General features: G+C 40.0%; 1 protein-coding gene across 1 annotated transcript; it reads left to right on the top strand.

The window, feature by feature from the left end:
- LOC107215524 lies at positions 1–17,271 on the top strand. Its single transcript, XM_015651734.3, has 4 exons — positions 1–130; positions 5,140–5,678; positions 6,962–7,028; positions 11,836–17,271. The coding sequence occupies exons 2-4, from the start codon at positions 5,217–5,219 to the stop codon at positions 13,353–13,355; spliced, it is 2,049 nt and encodes a 682-aa protein (XP_015507220.2). The 5' UTR covers positions 1–130; positions 5,140–5,216; the 3' UTR covers positions 13,356–17,271.
- The last annotated feature ends 3,812 nt before the right edge of the window (positions 17,272–21,083 follow it).

Below are 21,083 nucleotides of genomic sequence, written 5' to 3' on the forward strand. Positions count from 1 at the left end.
TGCCCCGAGCCCGCCCTGCTGCGCGCCGCCGACAGAGCCGCACAGTTCGCGGGGGACGACTTCGGCCCCGCCGCTCCCGAGCGAGGCGGCGGCGCCCCGGGGGTACAGCTCACCTGCGACGTCAAGCCAGGTGCGGGGCGGCACGAGGGGCCCGGGGGCGGGAGGGCACACCCCACAGCAGCACCGCCCGGCCGTGGCACGTAGGGTTCCTGCAGCCCGCCGAGGATCGGTGGGGTCGCGGAGAGCCGCGGGGTGCTGGGTCTCCTCGAGCCGGGCAGGTGTCTGCTGGGCCAAGGGGCTTCAGCATCTCTGAGAGCCCGGACACAGGGGCACCTGAGCGACTGCTTCGGAGCTCGTTGTTTTGGGAGAATTAGCAAGAAAATCTGGCACTGGTCTTCATATCGTGTGAGGGAATTGCTGCTGTGGTTCCTCTCTCTGCTCTCCTTCATCTCCCCTCCATAAACACGTGCACCTAGGAGACCTAGAGCTGATGAAATGTGGCAGAATATTTTAGTGCTGTTTTTAAACAAGTTTGAGTCTCTCTCTTCACTGTCTGGTATTTCTGGTGTTCTTAATTTATAGCAACACTGTAAAAGTCTTCCATGGGGTGGGTGTATGTTCCATACCCAGACGGGTGCCATTGGTAAGAAACTTGCTATTACTGCCAAACTATCTTGATGTATTAGCCAGGGTAAAAAAAAATTGTAAAGTGTCTCTTACAGTGCATTGTTCTGGACACTTGCCTGTCCATTGACAAGCACAGCTCTGGTGAATTTGGTGTCCCTGTAGGAAGCCAGGTACATCTATGGTTATACTCACAGGTCAGCAGGAAGGTTTCTAATTGTCAGGGATATTATGGATATGAAGAGCACCAGCAGGTCTTTAATAATCACAAAACAGTTTGGATTCTGCTTTAATGCCTTGTCTGAAAGGCAGGAAATATATTAGGAAGGGTGATTTATTTCCCATTGATGTTAAAAGCTAATGTAAAGCATGAAGAAGGTAATTTAAGCTTTGTCACATCTGTGTGGCAGATATGAGTGCCATGGCTGCTTCAGACACCAGAGCACATGCTAAACCTACAAGTTATCGAGGTCTACTTAGTGAAGTGACATCTCCAAAGGAGACTGCTGCATTTAGTGATTCCAGTCCCAGGACTGACATTTAAGCACCCCTGAGCATAATGCAGTGACACTGCCTGCCTTCAACTTGCCTGAAACTGTCCCCAGATGTCTTAGAGAACCTCTGTATGATTAGTGACCAAAGGAGGACAAGAAAACAAGTCAGTATGGTTAACCTCCTTTTTCTCTGCTTCTGTGCGTACTCTTCTTTGTACTGTCATCAAAAATGTCATACCTCCATTTTTCCAAGGAGCCCAGGATATTTGCATTTTCTTCGTCCATACCAAAGTCCTTCTCTGTGTTATACAAGCCTTGGCAAATACTAAGAACATTCTTCTTGTCCAGAAAAGAGTAATACTTTTGGATGGTGCTGAAAACAGGCATGTTGTATCTCTGTTCAAGTCTTACAAAGAGCATCCGGCTCAGCATAAGCTCTTTCTCCAAACATTATCTTATTCTTTGGCTATCTCAGTCTGTGCTGCCCAGTCTCCAAAACCATCAGCAGTTGCAGCTAACATAGTGACTTACATGCAGCTCTCGTCTCCTGGGCCTTAGGTTTGGGACTTCTGCCCCTCAGATATGGGTCAGAGGAATTAAAGCTGAAGGGTCAGAGGGTGAAGATGTTTGGAGACTCAGAGTTCCCTCTTTCAATTTTATACTCTTTGCAGGCCTTATGCTGGGTTAAGTCTTGGAGGAAGAGAAGTGTGGTTAGAAGTTTCCCTTAACAAAACCCTTGAATGTGTCAAGAATGGATTATGGGCAGTGGTGATAATGGATTTGTGCATTCATCTTCCTGTGGCAGGGAGAAGTGTTCTGTATATTGGAGGGAGAGCAGTGTACTGCACTGCCCACTAAACCATGTAATCTCATGGAAGGCACTGTCAACATGGAACACACAGCGAGCAAACCTGTGATAACACACAAGCTTCTATGTGAGTTTTCAGATGACGACCACTGCACCCTCAGAAGTTCTGCTCTTGCACTGCTATTGCCATCAGCTCACTGCTGCATTTGGTGTGAATGAGTCTTGCTGGAGACATGCTTTTGTCCAGACTGGACGGAGGACATATATACACGTTTTGCCCATTCCAAAGACAGGACCCAACCAAGACCTTCAAAAGGCATCTTTCTCTCCTAGGAGTGGAAGAGAAGCATGCTGAATTCACCATCTAGCAGAAATTCCATATATTTGGCATCAGGAACAAAAAATAAGGCATGTTGACTGTCTTTGGTTTCCTTCAAGTCAGTGTATAGGCAAGCATCCAGCATTCTGCTCTGCTTGCAATCTCTAGCATTCTCTGTTTCCCTGAGACCTTCTTTTTAGCACAGGTCAGTGGGTTTCCTGCAGTAGTGCAGAGGAATCCCCATTGGCAACTAGAGTCAAATCTTGCAAATGAGAATGGTTTGTATAGCAATTCCAGCATGGTTTGTCTACTGAAACAACAGAACAAATTATGTGATAATAAGATCTCTGATCTGGGGAAATGCATTGACAATTGTCTGAGGAGAGCTGCAGCTCAAACAGATGTAATATGCATGACAAGGGGAAATGGCTTCCAACTTAAAAGAAAGTAGGTGTAGATAAGATATTAAGAAGGAATTCTTTACTGTGAGGGGGGTGAGGCACTGAACAAGGTTGTCCAGAGAATTTGTGGATGCCCCACTCTTGGAAGTGTTCAGGGCCAGGTTGGATGGCGCCCTGAGCAAGCTGGTCTAGTTCAGGGTGTGCCTGCCCATGGCAGGGGCATTGGAACTGGAGGAACTTTAAGGTCCCTTCCAAAACAAGCAATTATTTGATGATTCAAGAGACAGGTCAGTGACTGTTCCTGTCTTTGTTTTTAGAGGAACATTTCTGTCAAGGTACCATTTCAGCACATCACTAATACCAGCAGAATGGGATGTTCCTTTGCCTTTGACCTCTCCTCAGACAGCAGGGGATATGGAATATATTTCCTAGGTGACCCAGAGGCCATTTTTCTACCTGCATTAATTCACCGTGCACAGGTGGAGATCTGGTGGTGCATCCCAGCCTATGACTGCCAGCGTTGTGACAGTGCCTGATTAGATTTGCAGTGATTCTTTAGTAATTAAAACATCCCTGCCCTAGTTAACCTGCTAGAAAAAACTGTGTTTTGGTGAACAGAATAGTATGTCGTTCAGCCTGTTAAAAGCCCCATTCATATGAGGTGCAGTCTACTCAGATGCTTGCTGAAGACCATGCCTGGTGCCAACCCTCCACGGTACAGGCCAATACCAGGGGCTCAAGCTGATTCCCAGCATGGTGTCCATGTTTGCAGGTTCATGTGCATGAGGCAGGTGACTGTCACTCTCCACCAGCTTCCTGTCACAGCCAGCACAGGCTATCTGCAGGCATTACACAAACATCTTCATCATCTTTTCAGCCAGTTTCATCAGTACCACACCTACTGCCTGGAAGACTCCTGCCAACTGCAGCTGAACCACCACTTCTTTTGGCCAGGTGAAGATGTTGGAGTGCAGACTCATAGTCCCATTTCACATCAGATGAGCCCATTGTCCCAGCTATTTCTCAGCAGCACTGTGAGTGCACCTTACTTCAGATGGAAGACTGGCATCCCAAAAGAAGGAATGCACAGAAACTGGGTTTTGTTGTCTTATCCTGGTCTTTGTTTTCTCAAATCCAGTATATTGCAAGCTACTTTAATATTTAAGTTAATGCTGAAAAATGAAAATGAACATGTGCCTTATGCTGTGAGTAAAACTAAGCAAACAGTAAAATATTTTGGAACTGTAAACAAAAACTGGATATGGTCTTTGTTCATTGTGTCATCCTTCACATCCTGTGCTTGTGAGAATAAAAATTAGTGCTGCTTAAGAGCAGATGAGTGATTATATGGAATGAGGATTCTTTGGCAGTGTCCAGCAGCAGATACTGTAGAAAGTAGGGCATGATATTTTCCTAGATCATTTTCCCAGCTCCAACCGTTTGTTGCTTAGATTTCCTGTATCTGATCAATGTCTATCTTTAAGCCCCAAATTGATTTTATTTTTGAAGTTTTAGTGTATGGAACTGCTGCCTTCATTTAATGTCCTTTAATTCTTGTATTGGAAGAAAGACTGAAAAGTCTCTCCATATTTATTTGCTTTAGGATACCTATAATATAGCACAGTCTGCTTTCTTTTTTTCTTTTCCTGATCCTGAAAAGTCTTACCTACTTTCTCATATTACAGCAGTATCATATGTTAGGCTTCCCTTGCTGCCCTTTTTGTGAACTTGTGAGTTCTTCTATACTCCTTTTTGAGATGGGGAACCAGCAGTGCATTCTGTATTCAGATGCTGTATTGATTAATGTAACGTCATAATGATATATTATCTTCTATGTTCTTCTTCTAATTAATTCTAGGAATTTTTTTTGCCTTTTTGACCTCTGTTGGACACTGAACTGATGGTTACATGGTTCTGAAGCCCAACATCTATATCTAAATATATTACTTCAAGATAATTTCCAAGGGCTAATAATTAGAAGTATGACATTTGATCTAAAAAATCCTGGAAATATTTTTTTCTCAGTGAGAACATCAATTCACCTTTATCTCCTCTGAACTTCTTTCTAGTAATTTTATTGCTGCTGCTCAGTATCATAGCTCCTTTGCAGCTCTTTGCAATTGACCCTTACTTTTACTACCCTTAATAGCTTAGTATTTGCAGCAAGTTTTATCACTTCATTTTGTCACTTCTACAGTGAAAATTGGCCATTTGCTCTTTACTGTGTTTGAACGTGTACATAGGAATGATTAATCTGTTATTGATGTGGTGATTAATTTATGCCCTGAAGCAGGGGCAAATGCTGATTTCATAAGCTGCTTATGAAATGGAAAACCTTGTGGTTCCATGAAGCGGCTACAAAGATAGCAGAGGAACTGACCTTATAATGATGACTTGAATTTAATGAGACTTTTCATTAATTTGCTAAAATTGGAATGTTTTTGAAGAAATAATACAACAAGCTTGGACAATAATTGATATTTTGTATTTCAGGAGAAAATGAAGTTCCATCTGAAGATGCCTTAATACTACAACTGCACCTTGCAAAAGGGCATGAGAAATTCACTGAAATGCTAAAAAGCCAACAGCAGATCATTGCTGATTTGCAGCAAAAACTTGCTGAACAGCAACATGTGTTGGTTAGCCAGCAACGGGAGATTCTTGAACAGCAAAGAAAAATGTATGAGCAAATGGATCTGATCAAAGTCCAGTATGGCATGCTTTTTGATACAGTGAAACAAATGTCATTTCAGAGTTTGCAAGAAGATATTCAAAATTATTTTGAAAGTCATCTTCATGGACTTCAGAACCAGGTCAGAAATCATCTCCAGAAGTCATACTCTGTGCACAAAGTAGAAGTGGATGCAAAAGTGATTAACGTTGGGGAGTCTTTGCTGGACTGTGGCCTTTGTGAAAGTGATGAATTTTGCAATTTCCAAAAGACACCTTCACAATGTGAAAAATGCACATTGTGTCCTGCTGGTTTTTTCCAAATGACCGAGTGTTCTGCAAACTCTGATCGGATTTGCCAGGTGAAACATAATTATGTATCTTTCAGTTATTGCTTATGAAGCATTGTGTTGGACATATTGGGATAACATTCTGGAAATAACTACTTGGAGAGCTAGAAAAGTCCAGTTTGGAGCATGTGTTTTATCAAATGGGTTTATGAAACTTCAAAGTCTCCCAGGAGTCTTTTTTGTGGGTTTCTCTTTAGCATTTAGTGTTCTAAATGAGTCACTGGTTTTTCCCTGTTGAGTGTGATGCTTTCCCAAACCTGACAGCTGGCAAGACTTTGATTCTTCTCATCATGGTAGGAGAAGACATCTTAAAACATTTAGACTTTCATGTTAAATTTGTTTATTTAATTCCATTACACTCTACAGGAGCTTCTAGACATCTATGAAAAGCACAGGAAAGCTTTATTAAGCATAAGTCAGACATTTATTTATAAGTTTGGAAACATAAGTTGTCAGTTAAAGGAAATGTAAGAATTAATGCCTTCTTAGACATAAGACAAATACACGAATACAGAACATGAATACTTCTGTTAAATACATTTTATTATAAAGTACATTTTATTATCCAACACAAAACTAGGATGCAAGCAAAATAAGATGGTTCTTTGTTTTCTTTCTGTCATTAAGAAGTCCTAAGATATACAGACTACTTGATATTTAAAGCAGTATCTTGTTCACTAAGTGTTGCCCCCAGTTCTAAGCTTAACATGAGCTGACCAGCTGGATCAGATGCTGAGAACCTGAATGTGTCTGTCCAGTTCCCTCTCTGCTAGCCTCAATTTTCTTTAATGCTAGAACATAAAGGCAAATGTAGGCTGTTTTTCTTTCCCCTTTGCCTGCTGCAGGGTGAAAGGAGGGTTCGTTGACAGGGAATATTACTTTCTAATTTACTTGTCATGTGTGTTTTGGTTAGCAGCTTCCTCCCAGACTTAATGTTCTTAAAAGCCTTTCCTGACACTGTCTTGATTATTGCAATGTCCTTAAGATCAATTGATTGATGCACCAGTCTTGAGGATGTGCATCATAGCAAGTGTTGCTTGTGCAACCCCTCTGTTCAGCTCATTTGCACACTGCTTCCTTCTGTGGCATCACACAGTGTTTTTGGATAACTGGTTAGGAGAGGTAACAAATCCAAATCAAAATTGTCCTGCTCTAACATGCTTATGGGATCAAGCCCTTCTCCATCCCTACATAAACCTATTACATACAGGTGGATGTCACAGAGCCTGAAATGAAATGTTTCAAATTTAAGTTGTCATGTTAAACTGTTTCAATATGATTCTTGTGATTTACAGGACAGAGATGAGTGCATTGAATCTCCAAGCATTTGTGGTGAGAGGATAAAATGCCTCAATACTCCAGGTGAGTTATATTCTCTGATAAATAAAGAATGAGGATAATTAGATTCACAGGAACAGGCCAAAGAAATAGATAAGGACTCAGGCTTGCTATGAGAAATAGATAAGGACTCAGGCTTTAGTTCGTGAGTAGTGATATGCACAGCTTGCTGGAATCAAAGGGGTTAAATACTGCAGATCTGTATATCTGTTTATAGCAGTTCTTGTGGCTATTTAGGACATTAATATCCTTTATAAGCATTGGATGATCCCTTTTGCCTTATTTTCGTGTGGCTTTATTTGCATTGATTTTGATTTTCTCTTATGACCTGACTTTCTTCTTTTTTATTCTGGTGCAGATAGGGCCCAAATCAAAGATATTATTCCTAATTGAGAAAAATATTTGTCATTTTCCTTCTGGTGTACTGGGGTGGATACCTGATTTGATTTAATGGAGACTCTTATAAGACCTCTCTCCATTAATCTTATTCTCCTTAGTAATAATATTGTCAAATACTGAGGAAAGATCAACAGTTTCCATCATTTGAGGACACTTTGGGGGAGTTTTTCAGACTTTGAAGAACAAATCTGTCTGGTGTTTCGCACTGCAGACTTCATTATTTCATTACATTCTCATGGCAGTCAGACACAAAAGAGCAAAATTAATAGACATACAGAGCAAATTTTATCTAGGTACTAAATTTCTTTATATTGTTCTAATTTTGGTCATTCAAAAAACTTTGAAAGGAACTCTGTGATCGAACAGGGCATTTCACCAGTTGTGACCTGTACCTGAGGTCTCACAGACAAATAACCCAGGAAGGACTTCATTAGATGCTATGTTTTTCCTTCTGTAGGCTTCTAGACTTGATGGAAGAGGGTGATCTCTTTGAGGGGTAAGAACTGCTTTCAGCTGATTGTGAGTGATTTTGTGCCTTTTTTGCCGAGTCAGTAGTGGAGAAAAATTTGGGACCCTAGGAGAAGATTAAAAGAGGGTTTTGGGCTTTCCTATATTGTCCTTCCTTCCTCTGGACAGGGATTGTGTTGGTTTGGAAGGTATTACTAAAAACACTACAGGAAACTGGAAATGACTTGAGGAAGAGGGCATTTAGTGTTGCTTTGTGTGGTAAATGCTGCACATGAGGTACCGTCAGTCTTACGAAAGAAGAGAGAAGGCTTTTGGAGAGCCTTAGAGGTGGACAGTTGGAGACAAGACAGTGTAGAGCACAGAATTTGAGTCAAAGCATTGGAAAGGTGTAAGGCTTTGTCTTGTCTTTATTGAGACATTGGGTTTGCTCCCGTTGGTGTTTTGCTGGATGGAAGCCCACAAGGCCTCAGCCCTAGGAAAGGAGAGCCACCAGTGTGGTAGTCATTTGGTGTTGCTCTAGTCTGCAGCTTGGAAGGGGGAAGGCTGTAATGAATTTATTCATTGGGTTCTGTGGAGGGGAACCAGAACAAGAAAGGGTCTGTACAGCTGCTGGAGGAATGTAAGTGAGGGCAAAACACTGCCAAGAAGCAGATGGGTAGTGATGGTGTGTCAGACCACAGAAAGGCAGTAGCAATGTATTTGGAAGGAAAGGAATCTCCCCTCTCTTCCTCTTCTCCCAGTTTTAATGGTGGTGTGGAGATATGTGAAAGCAAGTTATCACCCATCACCTGGACAGGAATCGATGTCCTGGCAATGTTGTTCCCATCTGTCATGGAAGAGAAAATGTTCCTATTGTTTTTTGTTAGAGACAACTGCTACTTTCAGCCTGTCTGTTCATGGTAGCTCATTATCTCATACAAATGCGATTAATGTGTCAAAAGAAAGGCTGAAACTGAATGTCTGTTTTGGGTAAAGAAGGGAAGAAGGGGATGTGATGTGACATATGAGTTCCAGATGTTGTTGAATGTGCTTTCTCAAGCTGCACGCAAAGGTTGTTGCATCTGTAGCAACTCATGTTCAATGTACGTTGTGAGGGGAGACAGAGCAAATAACAGCAAAGAATCATGTAACTAGGAGCCTCTCTTTCTTCACACTTCCACTTTCCTCTACATCATACCTTCTTCCCCTGATGCTTTTTCTCACTTCTATTTGGGATGAGAATGGTTGATTTATTTGATTATGGGTATGTAATCAGTGAAAATAGGGTTTGGTGCATCATTTCCTTCTTAGACAGCCATGGGAGAGTAGTCAGATTGTTTATCCTACAAATAGAATCAACCAAAGGCACTCTCCCAGGAATGCCATGCAAAATAAAGAGGGCTGACTGCAGAGATTACTGTAGGATGCAGGGGGAAGGGGAATGAAAACCTTGACAGATAGTCCTGATTTGTAAGGAACCATATTGATATGTGATGACCCAAATTTGATATAGAGGTTTTAAAAAGAGAAGGATTCCCATACTTAATCTGCCCAAATGTAACCTTTGCATCAGGCAGTTGTGAGTAGTAGCAGCAGAAAAATACATGCATAGCTTACTGCAATTGTCTTTCAATTACCTGGCCTCTGTGAGCAGCAAGGGCTGGGGAATGTGCTGCAGAAAGATTCAGTTTCACAAAGCCAGGCTGAGTACAGCTGGACCGCTGGTTGTGAAACCAGGTGCAGCAGTGCTCAGAGCAAGGAGCCAGGAAGAGGTGGCAGAGCTTGTAAAGTGATAAAGAGCAGCAGGAAGCAGTCCCAGCATGCTGCTGTGCTGGTTTTCTGCTGTTTGGCTATCATTTGCTGCTTGACCTCTTCTGGGCAGAGAGCAGGGTGCTGCTTTTGCAACTGTGGCCACAGCAAGAAGCAGTCTGTGTGCTGCTTTGAAGTCACCTATTTGAAGTACACACAGGGGAACACCTGCTGCAGATCTAACCAGTAAAAGACTTGACAGCAAATTAGTGCATATAGCCGTCACAAGTATTTGTGAAACATGGTATCTGTTAATGCTCAAATATACACTAAAATATTTTAAAGAAACAAATAGAATAAAAAGTGTTCCTAGGCACTACTGAAAATTTTCTCTGCCTTGTGGACCAGCTGAATGTGTATTCTTAGTATCAATTCATCCAGTATTTCTCACTGATGGTGGAGCTACTGATACAAGAAGTAGAAGTGATTAAGAAATACATAGTGGTTAAAACTGATTTAAAAGGGAAAGATTGCCTGGGACTTTTTTCTATACTCCCTCTAGAATGCTTTTAGTTTAAAAAATATAATCTTATTTATTTGGCTTTTGTTTCTCATAAAAAAACAAGACACTTTCAGAGAGGAACAAAGTGTTAAGTTTCTCTTGACTTTTTTTCAGGTGAAAAAAACCTTACTGTTCTGCGGTGAACTCTTTTGATAAAATGGTACCTGATCTTAGAAGGAATATTCTCACATCATAGATTGTGCAGTCCTACATATCAATGTTAGTGGAGAATCATCACTTAAATGAATGAGGAGGAAATAGAGAAAAAGTGATATGGGGTGAATATATAAAGCCTGTATGAATTAACACAGTGTCTGCTGTTTTCTGCTGAATAATGTAGTATCAGAAATGAATTCTAGCCAACATTCTGACCTCCCCTGTGGGCCAGGTTTGTGTACTTGCAGTTTGTGGCAAGTGTGGTGAGCTTTTCTGTCTACATCAGCAGTTGGCATAGCCAGCACTGCCCTGGGCTAGCAGTGGAGAATCCATTGTTGGGATCCTTGCAAATGTTGCTAGTCCCAGTCTTAGAGAAAATCCCAGCCCAGGTACAGGAAGTTTCCACCTAAAGAATAATGCAAGTGTATGACATGGGATCTAGATCTATAGGATCATAGATACTAAAAGATATTTAAGATCTGTTAGAAAGATGGTTACTGAGTTTTGATCATGGTGGTAAAAAAGCATAAATGAGTGCATTAGTGATTAAGTTTTGAGGAACAAGCTGCATTCTTTAGGATGCTTCAGATCTTGTGTGTTGAATCAGATCCTGGAATCTCCACGTACAAAGGTTTTGGGTTCTGGTTGCTCCAGGTGGAAGCACTGGCAGCTGGTGGTGCTCTTGGAAAATTGCCACAAAAAATTACAGACTGTTTTTAAAACCTGTTTTTTTGATGTGCATTCTTTGATCCACTGAGGTTATGGTGTACCATTTAACAGCACAAAATTGCTTTGTGTCAAACAAAGTAATTTCAAAGAGCACATGTATATTTTCCTCACTGTTTGCAGCAGTGTTTTACTTTAGCTTGATCACAACCACTGGTGTCCTGTATCTTAGGGCAGTGGTTTTCCACTTTTTAAATGCATGTGCTGCTGCATAATTATTTTAAGCCTGCTGTTTACAGTTTTGATTTTCCTATTTGTCTCTTGCAGGTTTTTTAAAAACTGGATATAGAATGAAGTCCAGGGGTCCTTGTTCCTTGGGTTGCAAATCAGTGCTTTAGCAATAACAGCAACAGCAGGGCTAGCCCATAGCATGGCTGGGCAGGCAGCACACATTTCTCCCTGTGTAGGGGAACTCTCCATTAGCTGAAAGGAGCTCCTTGGTGCACCAGTCACTGTGCCTTTTAGGTCAGAGAAGGAAGAGACTGTCTTTGGGGCAATATCACTCTATATGATATGTTACAGGTTTCGGTTAGAATTGCCCCTATGTAGCTTCTTTTTCACTCCAAACCATTGTACTTGGTTTGGACAAGGTGAGTTATGCCCAATAGTTCCTCTGTAATCCATCAAGGTTTCTCTTATAGCATAAAGTGATCTGACATCATAAATATCTTCTGTTTTCTCCCTTATGATTAGATATCTATATCAAAGATACTTGGTAAGTGGAGTTGTAGAGTTCTTATTTTTAGCATTTTAAAGGTATGACAATAAAAATAGTCCATTTCCTGTGAACAGGTGGTTTCCGATGCCTTGGAATTGCTGAGAAAGATGCAGCTTTGGGAATGTGTGGAGAGCAACATTTCTTTAATAAGGAAATGCAGGAATGCCAAGCGTGTTTAAAGTGTGAAGATGGAATGGTGGCCGTGCCTTGTTCTGCTGTCAGTGACACAGTTTGTTCAGCAGCCAGTGAAAACAAGCTCTCAGAGTCTTGGGCTGCAAACATTGTTCTGCCCTCCGTAAAGTCTGGCATCTCTCAGGTCTACTCTGGCTTGAGCTTGAAGATCAAGGGAAAACTTCCCTGTGATATCCTGTCCACTGAAGAGAGCAGCCTGGTATTCAGGCAACATGGTCTGTTGTGGACTGACTTAAATTTTGCAGTAAAACACAACTGCAGGAACTTTTTGCAGCTTTCCTTAAAGCTCAATGGCAGTGAGGAAGACTATGAACTGAGCGGTGTTCGGATCGAGCAGCCAGAAGGAAAGTATTTCCAGAGCACTAGTTTAAGTAGTGCTGCTGAAGTGGAGCCCAGCCAAACTCTTTCTGTGTATTTGAGGAGCCCTAATCAATTCTGCAATCAAAGCAAAGACTTAAATATTTATGATCTTAATACCCCGCTCAGTTTGTTTTGGTTGTCCCACGACACAGGTGCCGTGGCACTCAGTGCACAGATGTCAACAGCGATGCATTACCAGACCAACTATCGACCTACCTTTAAAATAATTTCTGTTTCTGACCCTTATATGCTAACTTTATCTCATGATGGCAGAGCTATAAAGTTCACTGAAACTGGTGTTGTCAAATTTGTGTTTCATCAAGCATTGTATTCCATGGGTCATACGTGTGTCCGGGAGGGCTTCTCCTTAATTTCTTACATCAATAGGAATGGTACCAACAGAGAATTAATGAATGTATTTAAATCTGGAGTAAATTACAGAGACACATCAATATCTGCTTCTGGGGCTACAAAGGTTGGTGCTGGAGATCTGGTTAGCTTTGAGATACTTTCTCCTGCACAATGTAATGTTCGCTATTTTGGAGATAGTTCTGGAATTAGTATGTTTAGCCTCATCTGGATCCCTTCAGCAGTTTCTAGTGCCATATTAGCCACAGTTTCTGTTACAGCTCTGCCTACTGGTGCTGTGAGGAACAAACTCCTGGATTTCACACAGGTCTCTTCCAATGAGAAACAGATACAACTGGTTTCTTCTGGACAGCTTGCTCAGAAGTATTTTATTTTTACTGAAAAGGGAGTTGCCAGCATTGCATTTAACTTAAAGCTAATCCATTCCTGCAATGTGCTCAAAGTGACTCTCAATCAGCTGACCACGGATCACATGCAGCCCACTGCAGTTGCTCAGCAGATTGGAGGTCAGATGCCAGAGGGAAGCACATGGACCAGCGTGTCCCTCCGTGCATCTTTTGAAGTGCATAATGGAACATTGGTATCAGTTTCTCTTGACTGTGTGCGTGGAAGGATCAATCAGATCACTCATGAACATGGAACCAGTATATCTATTTTATGGATTTCATCTTAATTTCTGTGCAGTGAAGTTAGCATGGAATTGGGATTTCAATTGTATTTGGAGCCTACTCTGATTCTATACGTATTTGACACTATACTGTGTTGACTTGAGCGGATAATCCCACAGAATGCTTTCAATTTTAGGAATATTTAAATATAATCTTAACTGAATGATCACTATTTAAAGAAAGCAAGAGCTTTCAGTCAAGATTTTAATTCTGCTACCATCTTCAGACAGGGGAACGTCAAACTCCCTTATTTTCAATAAAGCAGCCTCTTAAAATTGATTATTTCTGGACCACAAAAAATTGCAACTGAGGGTAAATAGCGTTTAGTACTGTAACTGAAAGCAGCACAGCCAAATATTTTCCTTTCATATGCTTTCATTTTTTTCATGCAACAGCCTAATAAAAAAACTAAATGTACTTTGAGGCTAATTTGTCTACATCATACAAAATGTTGTGCTTTCCATAAAGGGAGAGAACATGCCTCAAATAGGTGATAATGTGGCAACACTGGAGTATGCATTCTTAATATTGTGGAAAGGGACTGGGTCAAAATTAAAATATTGTTTTTACAACAAAAACAGTGGAACTAATGACGGCTCTAATTTCATTTGGAAGTGATCTGCATTTAATAATTTAGGAAGGCTTTTCTCTGTTTTTAGTTTTGCCAGTGAAAAGTTGCAGAATGAGAAGGAAGGGGGTCTATTCTAACAAGAAAGAGTATATAGGCAAAAAGAAGCAAGTACTGAAAGAATATATTGAAAATTAGACTTCTGAAAATTAAGCAAATTTTTATTCTATTTCTTTTAAACAGTAAAATATTTTTCTGATCAAAAGCTCCCATTATTTACAAGTCTTTTTTTTTTTCTGAACAATTTTACTGAACAGGTATTTACATTAAAAAGGCTTTTTTTTTTTAAAATTTTTGGTCAAATCAGTCAATTCAAGGAAATGTTGTATTCATTGACTAATTTTTATTTTCTTTCAACTCTTCCATCAAACTATTCTTTCTCTAAACTACGTAGACTGTTTTCTCCCATTTTCTCCTTTCTCCTCCACAAATGCTTCTTCACTCTCCTTTCTCATTTCTTTTGTTAGGAGTAAATGATGTGCCTTGTCACATCTCTTTCCAGCTTTCTTTCAGCTTTTGTACAGAAGGACAGATGTTTGTGTCACTGATGTAACTATAAAAGAGAGACATTAACAGTGCACTTGCAGCCTGCCTTAAATTAACCCTACTGAAAATAAATACTATACACAATTATAACTTTAATGTCCCTGCCTGAGTATGTATATCTAAAGTATATCTGTACATTGCTGTGTTTTAATCTGTTTTGGAGAGTGTTACACTGTTTTTGCTGTATAGTGCCCTCCTATAATTTTCTGTAATAGAATGAACCCAAGTGCAGGAATTCTATCTGTTCATTGTTTTGTGACATTATAACTGTGTCCTTAACATCTGAAGTTATTTTTCCATCATAGTTTGTTGGGTTTTTTTCTTCAAGAATATGCTCAAGGATTCAGGCTTTTAACAAATTGCTTTCCTGCTCCAAATAGAGAACAGTAGTTTTTCTTGCTTCCAGCTGCAAAATCTAAGCAGTCTGTCAGAGGAGACCTCACTGTGCATTGTGTTGCAGCCAGTGTAAATACACAAACCACGATCCTGGTGTCCCCAGACTCTGTCAGTGACAGAGATCTTAGTGCCTGTGTGTGTAGCCAAGGTCTCATTCATTCTTGCAAGGTCATAAGGAAGGATGAATTTAAACTACTATTGAAGGTGTTCAGCATTTGCACGATACTTCTATTATTACAGAAGATATTTTATAGTGGTAGAGAAGAACTTCTGGAATGGAAAGCATGTGTATCTGTTGTGTGCAGAAGAGCTGCATTACCTGGGAGCAGAGCAGTTTTTCTGGAAACTTCACTCTTGGAGTCTACTGAGACTGAACAAAGATGAAATGGCACAAGAGTTAAAGTTCTCCTGACATACCCATTCTGATTTCTGTAGAAGGAGAATAATTTCTGTGATGTAGGAGAAACTCTGCAGAGAGAACACCTGAGTATATTTATGGTAAGAATTGAAGGAGAGACGAAGTTAGAAAAAGCTAGAAATTATAGGCCTATGTTTTTGTTTTATAAAAAGAAGCTGCTGTCTCACAAACAGAACCCCTTATTATCCTCTGCCAGTTTGTGTTGTGCAGTTCTGTTGAACTCCCCAGAATGGCAGCTGAAAAGTCATTCTAGATTTAAACCTGTGTAGCAGAGATCAGAATCTGGTGTTAGAAATAATCTGGTACATCTTTAGCAAAGTGCAGATGTTACTTGAATAAAGATTTGTCCATATGTGCCATATAGCAAATCTAATGGCATGATTTGTATTAGTATTTTTTATTTGAGTGAGGTTGTGAGATTAGTGGAGTTAAACAGGGCAGAGAATGATGTTATGATCCTGCATTATGCATGCTGGTGGTACTTGCACTTAAATGCACCATTATTAAAGGATACAGAAGCTACAAGGAAGGTACAAGTGAGCATTATTACAATTGAGAGAAGTTCCAGAGTATAAATTCTTCAATGTAATAAAACTTTCTTTAGAGGATTCTGTGGGGAGTGCCCATAGTTTCCCTTAAATTCAGAGTAAGTTTTTAGATGCACAGTGGCAGAAACAGTAGTTTGCATCCAGCTGGTAGTGATAATGCATCTAATGTTTTACTCATGTCATCTGTGATAAAGCATTCAGAGAGTGAAAAAAAGTCTTATCAAATATGTGTTATTATTTGCAATTTACAGCACAATTAGCCTTATTTCAAGCAAGAAAAGGCTGATCATTTAGCCTCTTTTGAGTCTCTCCCTTTCAAAAAACTAAAAGCCTGGATCTGTTGTTCAGGGCGCTCACTGACCTTGGTTATAGGAACAGGAATTTGAGTATGTTGGAATCAGTATAGATTTATAATAGCCTAATTAATGGTGTAGTATATAGCCTTTGCATCTATGAAAATGATATATATATATTGCCTCATACCATGCAACATTAAGTGGTGCACTATGATCCTGAATAAGATAAAGTTCAAGAGGAATTGATGCACAATGAATGCTAATCTTATGGCACTTATCCCACTTGCTGTAATAAATTGCATGTTTTATTGTCAGGTACCTTATTAATTATATTTACAATTTTTGAACTTTTTTATTTTTATTTTTTTTCCGTATTTTATTTTCCATTAATAGTACAATATAATACTGTGAAATATGGAATTCATTAAAAAACTTATATTTTGCATCTTTTGATACCACATTCTTGAATATGGTTAAAATAGCTGGAGACAGGCTCTTCAATCTTTTCTGTCAGAGAGTCTTTCCAAAGGAAGGATTCACAAAGTAACAGAGTAAGTATAACACTGGTAGAATCTACCTGTACAGAATGACTTTAAGTTAATACATCCAGGAAAGCAGGTGGATATTTCACTGTGTTATGAAGATAATGGACAACTTGTTATAGAAAATTTGACCATTACAGGAGGAAAATAATTTAGGTTGAATAATGCTGCTTATACAAAAGAAAAAAAGATATGGCTTACAATACCTGCATTGATTCGTATTGGGAAACATTTTGCAAGTTCAAAGGTTTTACCTGAATATATTTATTACCTATGCAAATTTTTTATGCTTTCTGTCAAGTCAAAACTGGGCAGAATATGTGAAGTCTATTTTAATATTATCTCTATTCCTCTGTTCTGGGGTTTCTGCAGATTGCAGTACACTGTGAAAACTGTACTATTTTCTAGTTGTGCTTTTTATGAAATTTTCTACTTTGAAAAATTACCTTGTTTTAAAAATACTGTTTAGACACTTTCCTCTGTTAATATTCTATTATAATATGTTTTAAGAGAAATTTACTGAGATAAATAAAATGATAAAACTTCATTGGTATTTGTGTTCTGTTCTGAGGAGAACTGATGTGGCTCTTGGTGTTTTTTACCACTGACTCTTCTGGGGTTGGCATTTCACAGATGTTACCTGAGTTAGTCACCTGTGCCTGCTGAGGTGGCACTGAACAGGAACAGTAACAGTGGACATTTCTAGAGATCTGCCTGCCTTCTGTTCCCATGGTTGAAACAGCAGATCTGAGAAGATGAAAATTGTCATAAGAGCAGTACAGTTGATCCTGGTGGTGGCTGGTGCCCCAGTGACACCGAGAAGAAAGAAATTCCTCCTGCCTTGGTGCTCCATAGGCTCTCTGTTGTATGTGAAAGCTTTTATGGTGTTGGGGGAGGTCCATATCAGGCTATTGCAGCAGCTCAGCTATGCTTCTGTCAGTGTCTGGCCAAGTTAAAACTCATATTCTCAGTAGAAACTTCACAAGTATTTTAGATTGTACAACTGTTTCTTCCTTTTGGGGATGTTATTGTTTATTGATTGTGAACAGAAAGAGAGGTGCTGTCAAAAAGGGATTACAGACATGATTAGCATTCTCTAAATTACCCAAGGATAAAATTCAGAGGAAGGAGAAAATAAGTATTTGTGAAATACAGTTGAAAGTAGGACCATCCTCCTCCAGTTGGATCAAAACTGCCTCTTCCCTTCTGCCCTTCAGCAGCTGAGTCTGTTCATGCTCTTTTCCTAACAGCCCAGACCATCTTGATGTTTGTCTGCTCCCCATGATGGCTCTCTCAGGGTCACCTTACATTTCTCTTGAGGGCTCTCTCATTCCCTTGTCCAACATCCACATGTACAGGTCTAGAAGCACACCGTGCCACCGAGCCTGGTGCCCCTTCCTGTGCTTGGAGGGCTTGCCTTACAGTGTGGCTTCAAAGATATTAACTCTGTTAGTGCATGCCTGTGCTGCTTTTGCTGTGCTGCCTGACAGAAGTTAATAGAGAGTGGGCTCCAAAATAGCTGAGTTGCCCATCTGCTGGACCTCAGCATCTCTCTGTCAGTACCTGTCTGGTTCTGGTTGTATGAAAGCCAAATGACTGTAAAAGAGGGATCCAGGAAACTCGTTTGCATTAAATAATATAACTGCTATTGCTAAATAAGAGTTTCTTGTCCAGCTGCAGTTTCCATAGCTTTCCTCAGCCCTTGCTTGGAGCTCTGCAGGCACATGGTGACCTGCAGGATTGTATCTTGCTCACAGACTCTTCAGAGGGAAAGGAGCTGCTCTCCAGGCACTCTAGTGCAATCCAGTTAAATGGCATCTCTTGAAAGTAGCCTTAAAAGGCTGGATGTGATTTCCTTGCTAGAAGGGTGTTAATGCCTGGCTTCAGCAGAACCTTGAAGTAAAAGCCTGTCATGGTTATGCATTTATGTATGTATATGTTTATATATTTATGTATGCATATATTTAAATAATCTCCTTAGTCTCAGTTAAATAGCATTTTCTCTAAAAGAACAACTGTGGAAAAAGCATTTTTAGAAGTTCCTGCATCTTCTCATAAAGTCAATGTCTTCAACTTTCTCCTTTGCCATTTTTTCACTGGAAACATAGAAAAATGAAAGGGAAATTAAAAAGAGAAGACTGGGGGAATGGAGATAGAAGGGGAGAAAAGTGGAAGAAGGAAAAAGCAATCTCCGGTGTTTAGGTAATTCCATGTATAGGAATTTAAAGTAGTTTTTGTCAGAAGTTCTTGGGCTTTCAATCAGTTGTATTTAAACATCTGCTCAACTGAAAATTCAATCACATTTGGCTTAATATCTGTATCTTCTTTAAAGCACTTCCCACCCACCAACTTTTGTAAACTAAAATAGTATTAGAGTATCCTGAATATACTACTTTTCTCAGCTGGAACATTAAGCTGGGTAATTTGGCTAATTAAATACCAGCTTATATTGGGAATTCTCTGGATATATTTGTGGATTTTTGGCATGCAAACCTCAGTTTTCATCATTACCTCTTAACTATGTTTATATTGGGAACTGCTTCTCATTAGATAAATGAGCCTTCTCTGAACTCCATGTTATCTGACTGCTAATGGTACCTTTAATTCTCCTTTGGATATTTTTCTATTATATTGCAGTCAATAATCTAGACATGTACTAAGTGTCTTCAGGAGCTCTGTGCATGTGGAATGTTGACTGTGTGTCCTGGTCATGGTTGGATTTTCCTGACCTGCTTCATTGTTTTAAATCACAAGTTGTATTCAGTTCGCAAGTCCATATGATAGATATGAGCTTTCAATGCAAGTTTGGCCTTGTGAGTGATTTAGACTGGTAATCACATCTGAGTTGCATGATTGCAGCCTTCTCTTGCAGAGTATAAAAAACTTCTGAGAATACTCACTGATTAAATTCAGGTGTTTTGAGTAAAGAGCTGAAGGTGCTTTATATCAAACTGAAATAAAAGCCTCATACTCTACTCAGGAGGTCAAAAAAATAAAAAGATTTAGTATATACTGTAAAATACACTGTTTGTTGAACAGAGAAGTACATTTGTTGGTTTTATTAGGAGAGGAGAATGAAAATGTGTGCTTTATACCAAGTAGAGAAGACAAATTTCTTAAGATGCCTTTATGCCTGAAAATGCTCTATATTTCATTTCTTCTTGAACACGTACCTAGATTTGTTTAAACCTTTGCTTCAAACTGCTGCCACATCAGTCACTTTAATACAGGCTTGATTCGTGCTAAAACCTTTGAGGATGTTTTTCTCCAGACAAACGTAATACATTTCAAACACTACTGATCAGTCCTTGAAAAATAGTGGCTAATACTGCAAGTCTCCCAACAGGTACAAGCTCTGCGATCCTGTCTGAGGCAGCAGCTTTTATCCTCAGCTGCTTTAGCCTCCTGAAGCCCTTGTCCCAGGGCAGTCAAGCTTTTCCCCATCTTTTGGCCTTGCTAGAGGTTTGAATTGACAGCTGTATTGGGTGAGAAGCTGCAAATACTTGCGTTTGACCTGCCATAAATGCTTTTTTCTCTCTTATTTTTTCCATTGTGACTTTCATCCTTTCATGGTTAGCTGTAAAGCAGAAAATCTACTGTGCCCACGTCTCCACCATTGATGTGCACCTGTACTTCTGCTCTCTCAGGTTTTGGTGTGTGACAGGGGTTTCATTCTTGGTTTGCTGTCAGCAGGCTTCCCTCTCATAACCGTCTGTGAAGCACCACATAAACACCACATACCTCTGAAAGCTCAGATACTGCATAGCCAAAGATGATTTGTCCTCTTTGGACCTGTACATCCCTAGGAGACAGGGAGGCAGCATTTTCATACCTAGAAATAACCTGTTTCCATGACAGTGCTTTTGCAGCTTTTCACACCTTTTTTTCAGTTGCTCTTGAAGTATTGATGTCCTTGAAAACTTCTTTCAGGTTCTGTGTTTGCACATGCACTTGAGAATTCTCTTATATCCTGAAGGAGAGGGAATACCTCTTTTTGTCTTACCTTTGCAATTACTCCCAAAGCCAACAGTATCGAAAAGATCTGCTTTCATCCATTCTTCCTGGCATTTGATTTCCAGAGGCCAGAACACAAAGTATGTTTCCTACCTTGCATATAAGATGATAAATACCTACAGTATTATTGCTGTGTTACTGATGAAATATATTTCAGAATCGATAATCTCAGAAGCTGGCCAGCTTTGCAGGCATATTTAAATTGCAATGCAGGTATCAACATGCACAGGTTGGAGAGCACATGGAAATACTGATTAAACAGGCCAGGCTGGCTCTGGGAGAGAGACCACTGCTGAAGTTAAGGAGTTGACATGACAGGGTCCTGCTGCAGCCTGGCCCTTGCAG

The sequence above is a fragment of the Parus major genome, chromosome 2 (genome assembly GCF_001522545.3).
Source record: "Parus major isolate Abel chromosome 2, Parus_major1.1, whole genome shotgun sequence".
Lineage (NCBI taxonomy): Eukaryota > Metazoa > Chordata > Aves > Passeriformes > Paridae > Parus > Parus major.

Coding starts and splice junctions, on each gene's coding strand:
- LOC107215524 (XM_015651734.3), top strand. CDS start 5,217: ATGCTAAAAAGCCAACAGCAGATCATTGCTGATTTGCAGCAAAAACTT. Junction 5,679..6,961: donor ACTCTGATCGGATTTGCCAG/GTGAAACATAAT, acceptor TGTGATTTACAG/GACAGAGATGAGTGCATTGA. Junction 7,029..11,835: donor AAAATGCCTCAATACTCCAG/GTGAGTTATATT, acceptor TCCTGTGAACAG/GTGGTTTCCGATGCCTTGGA.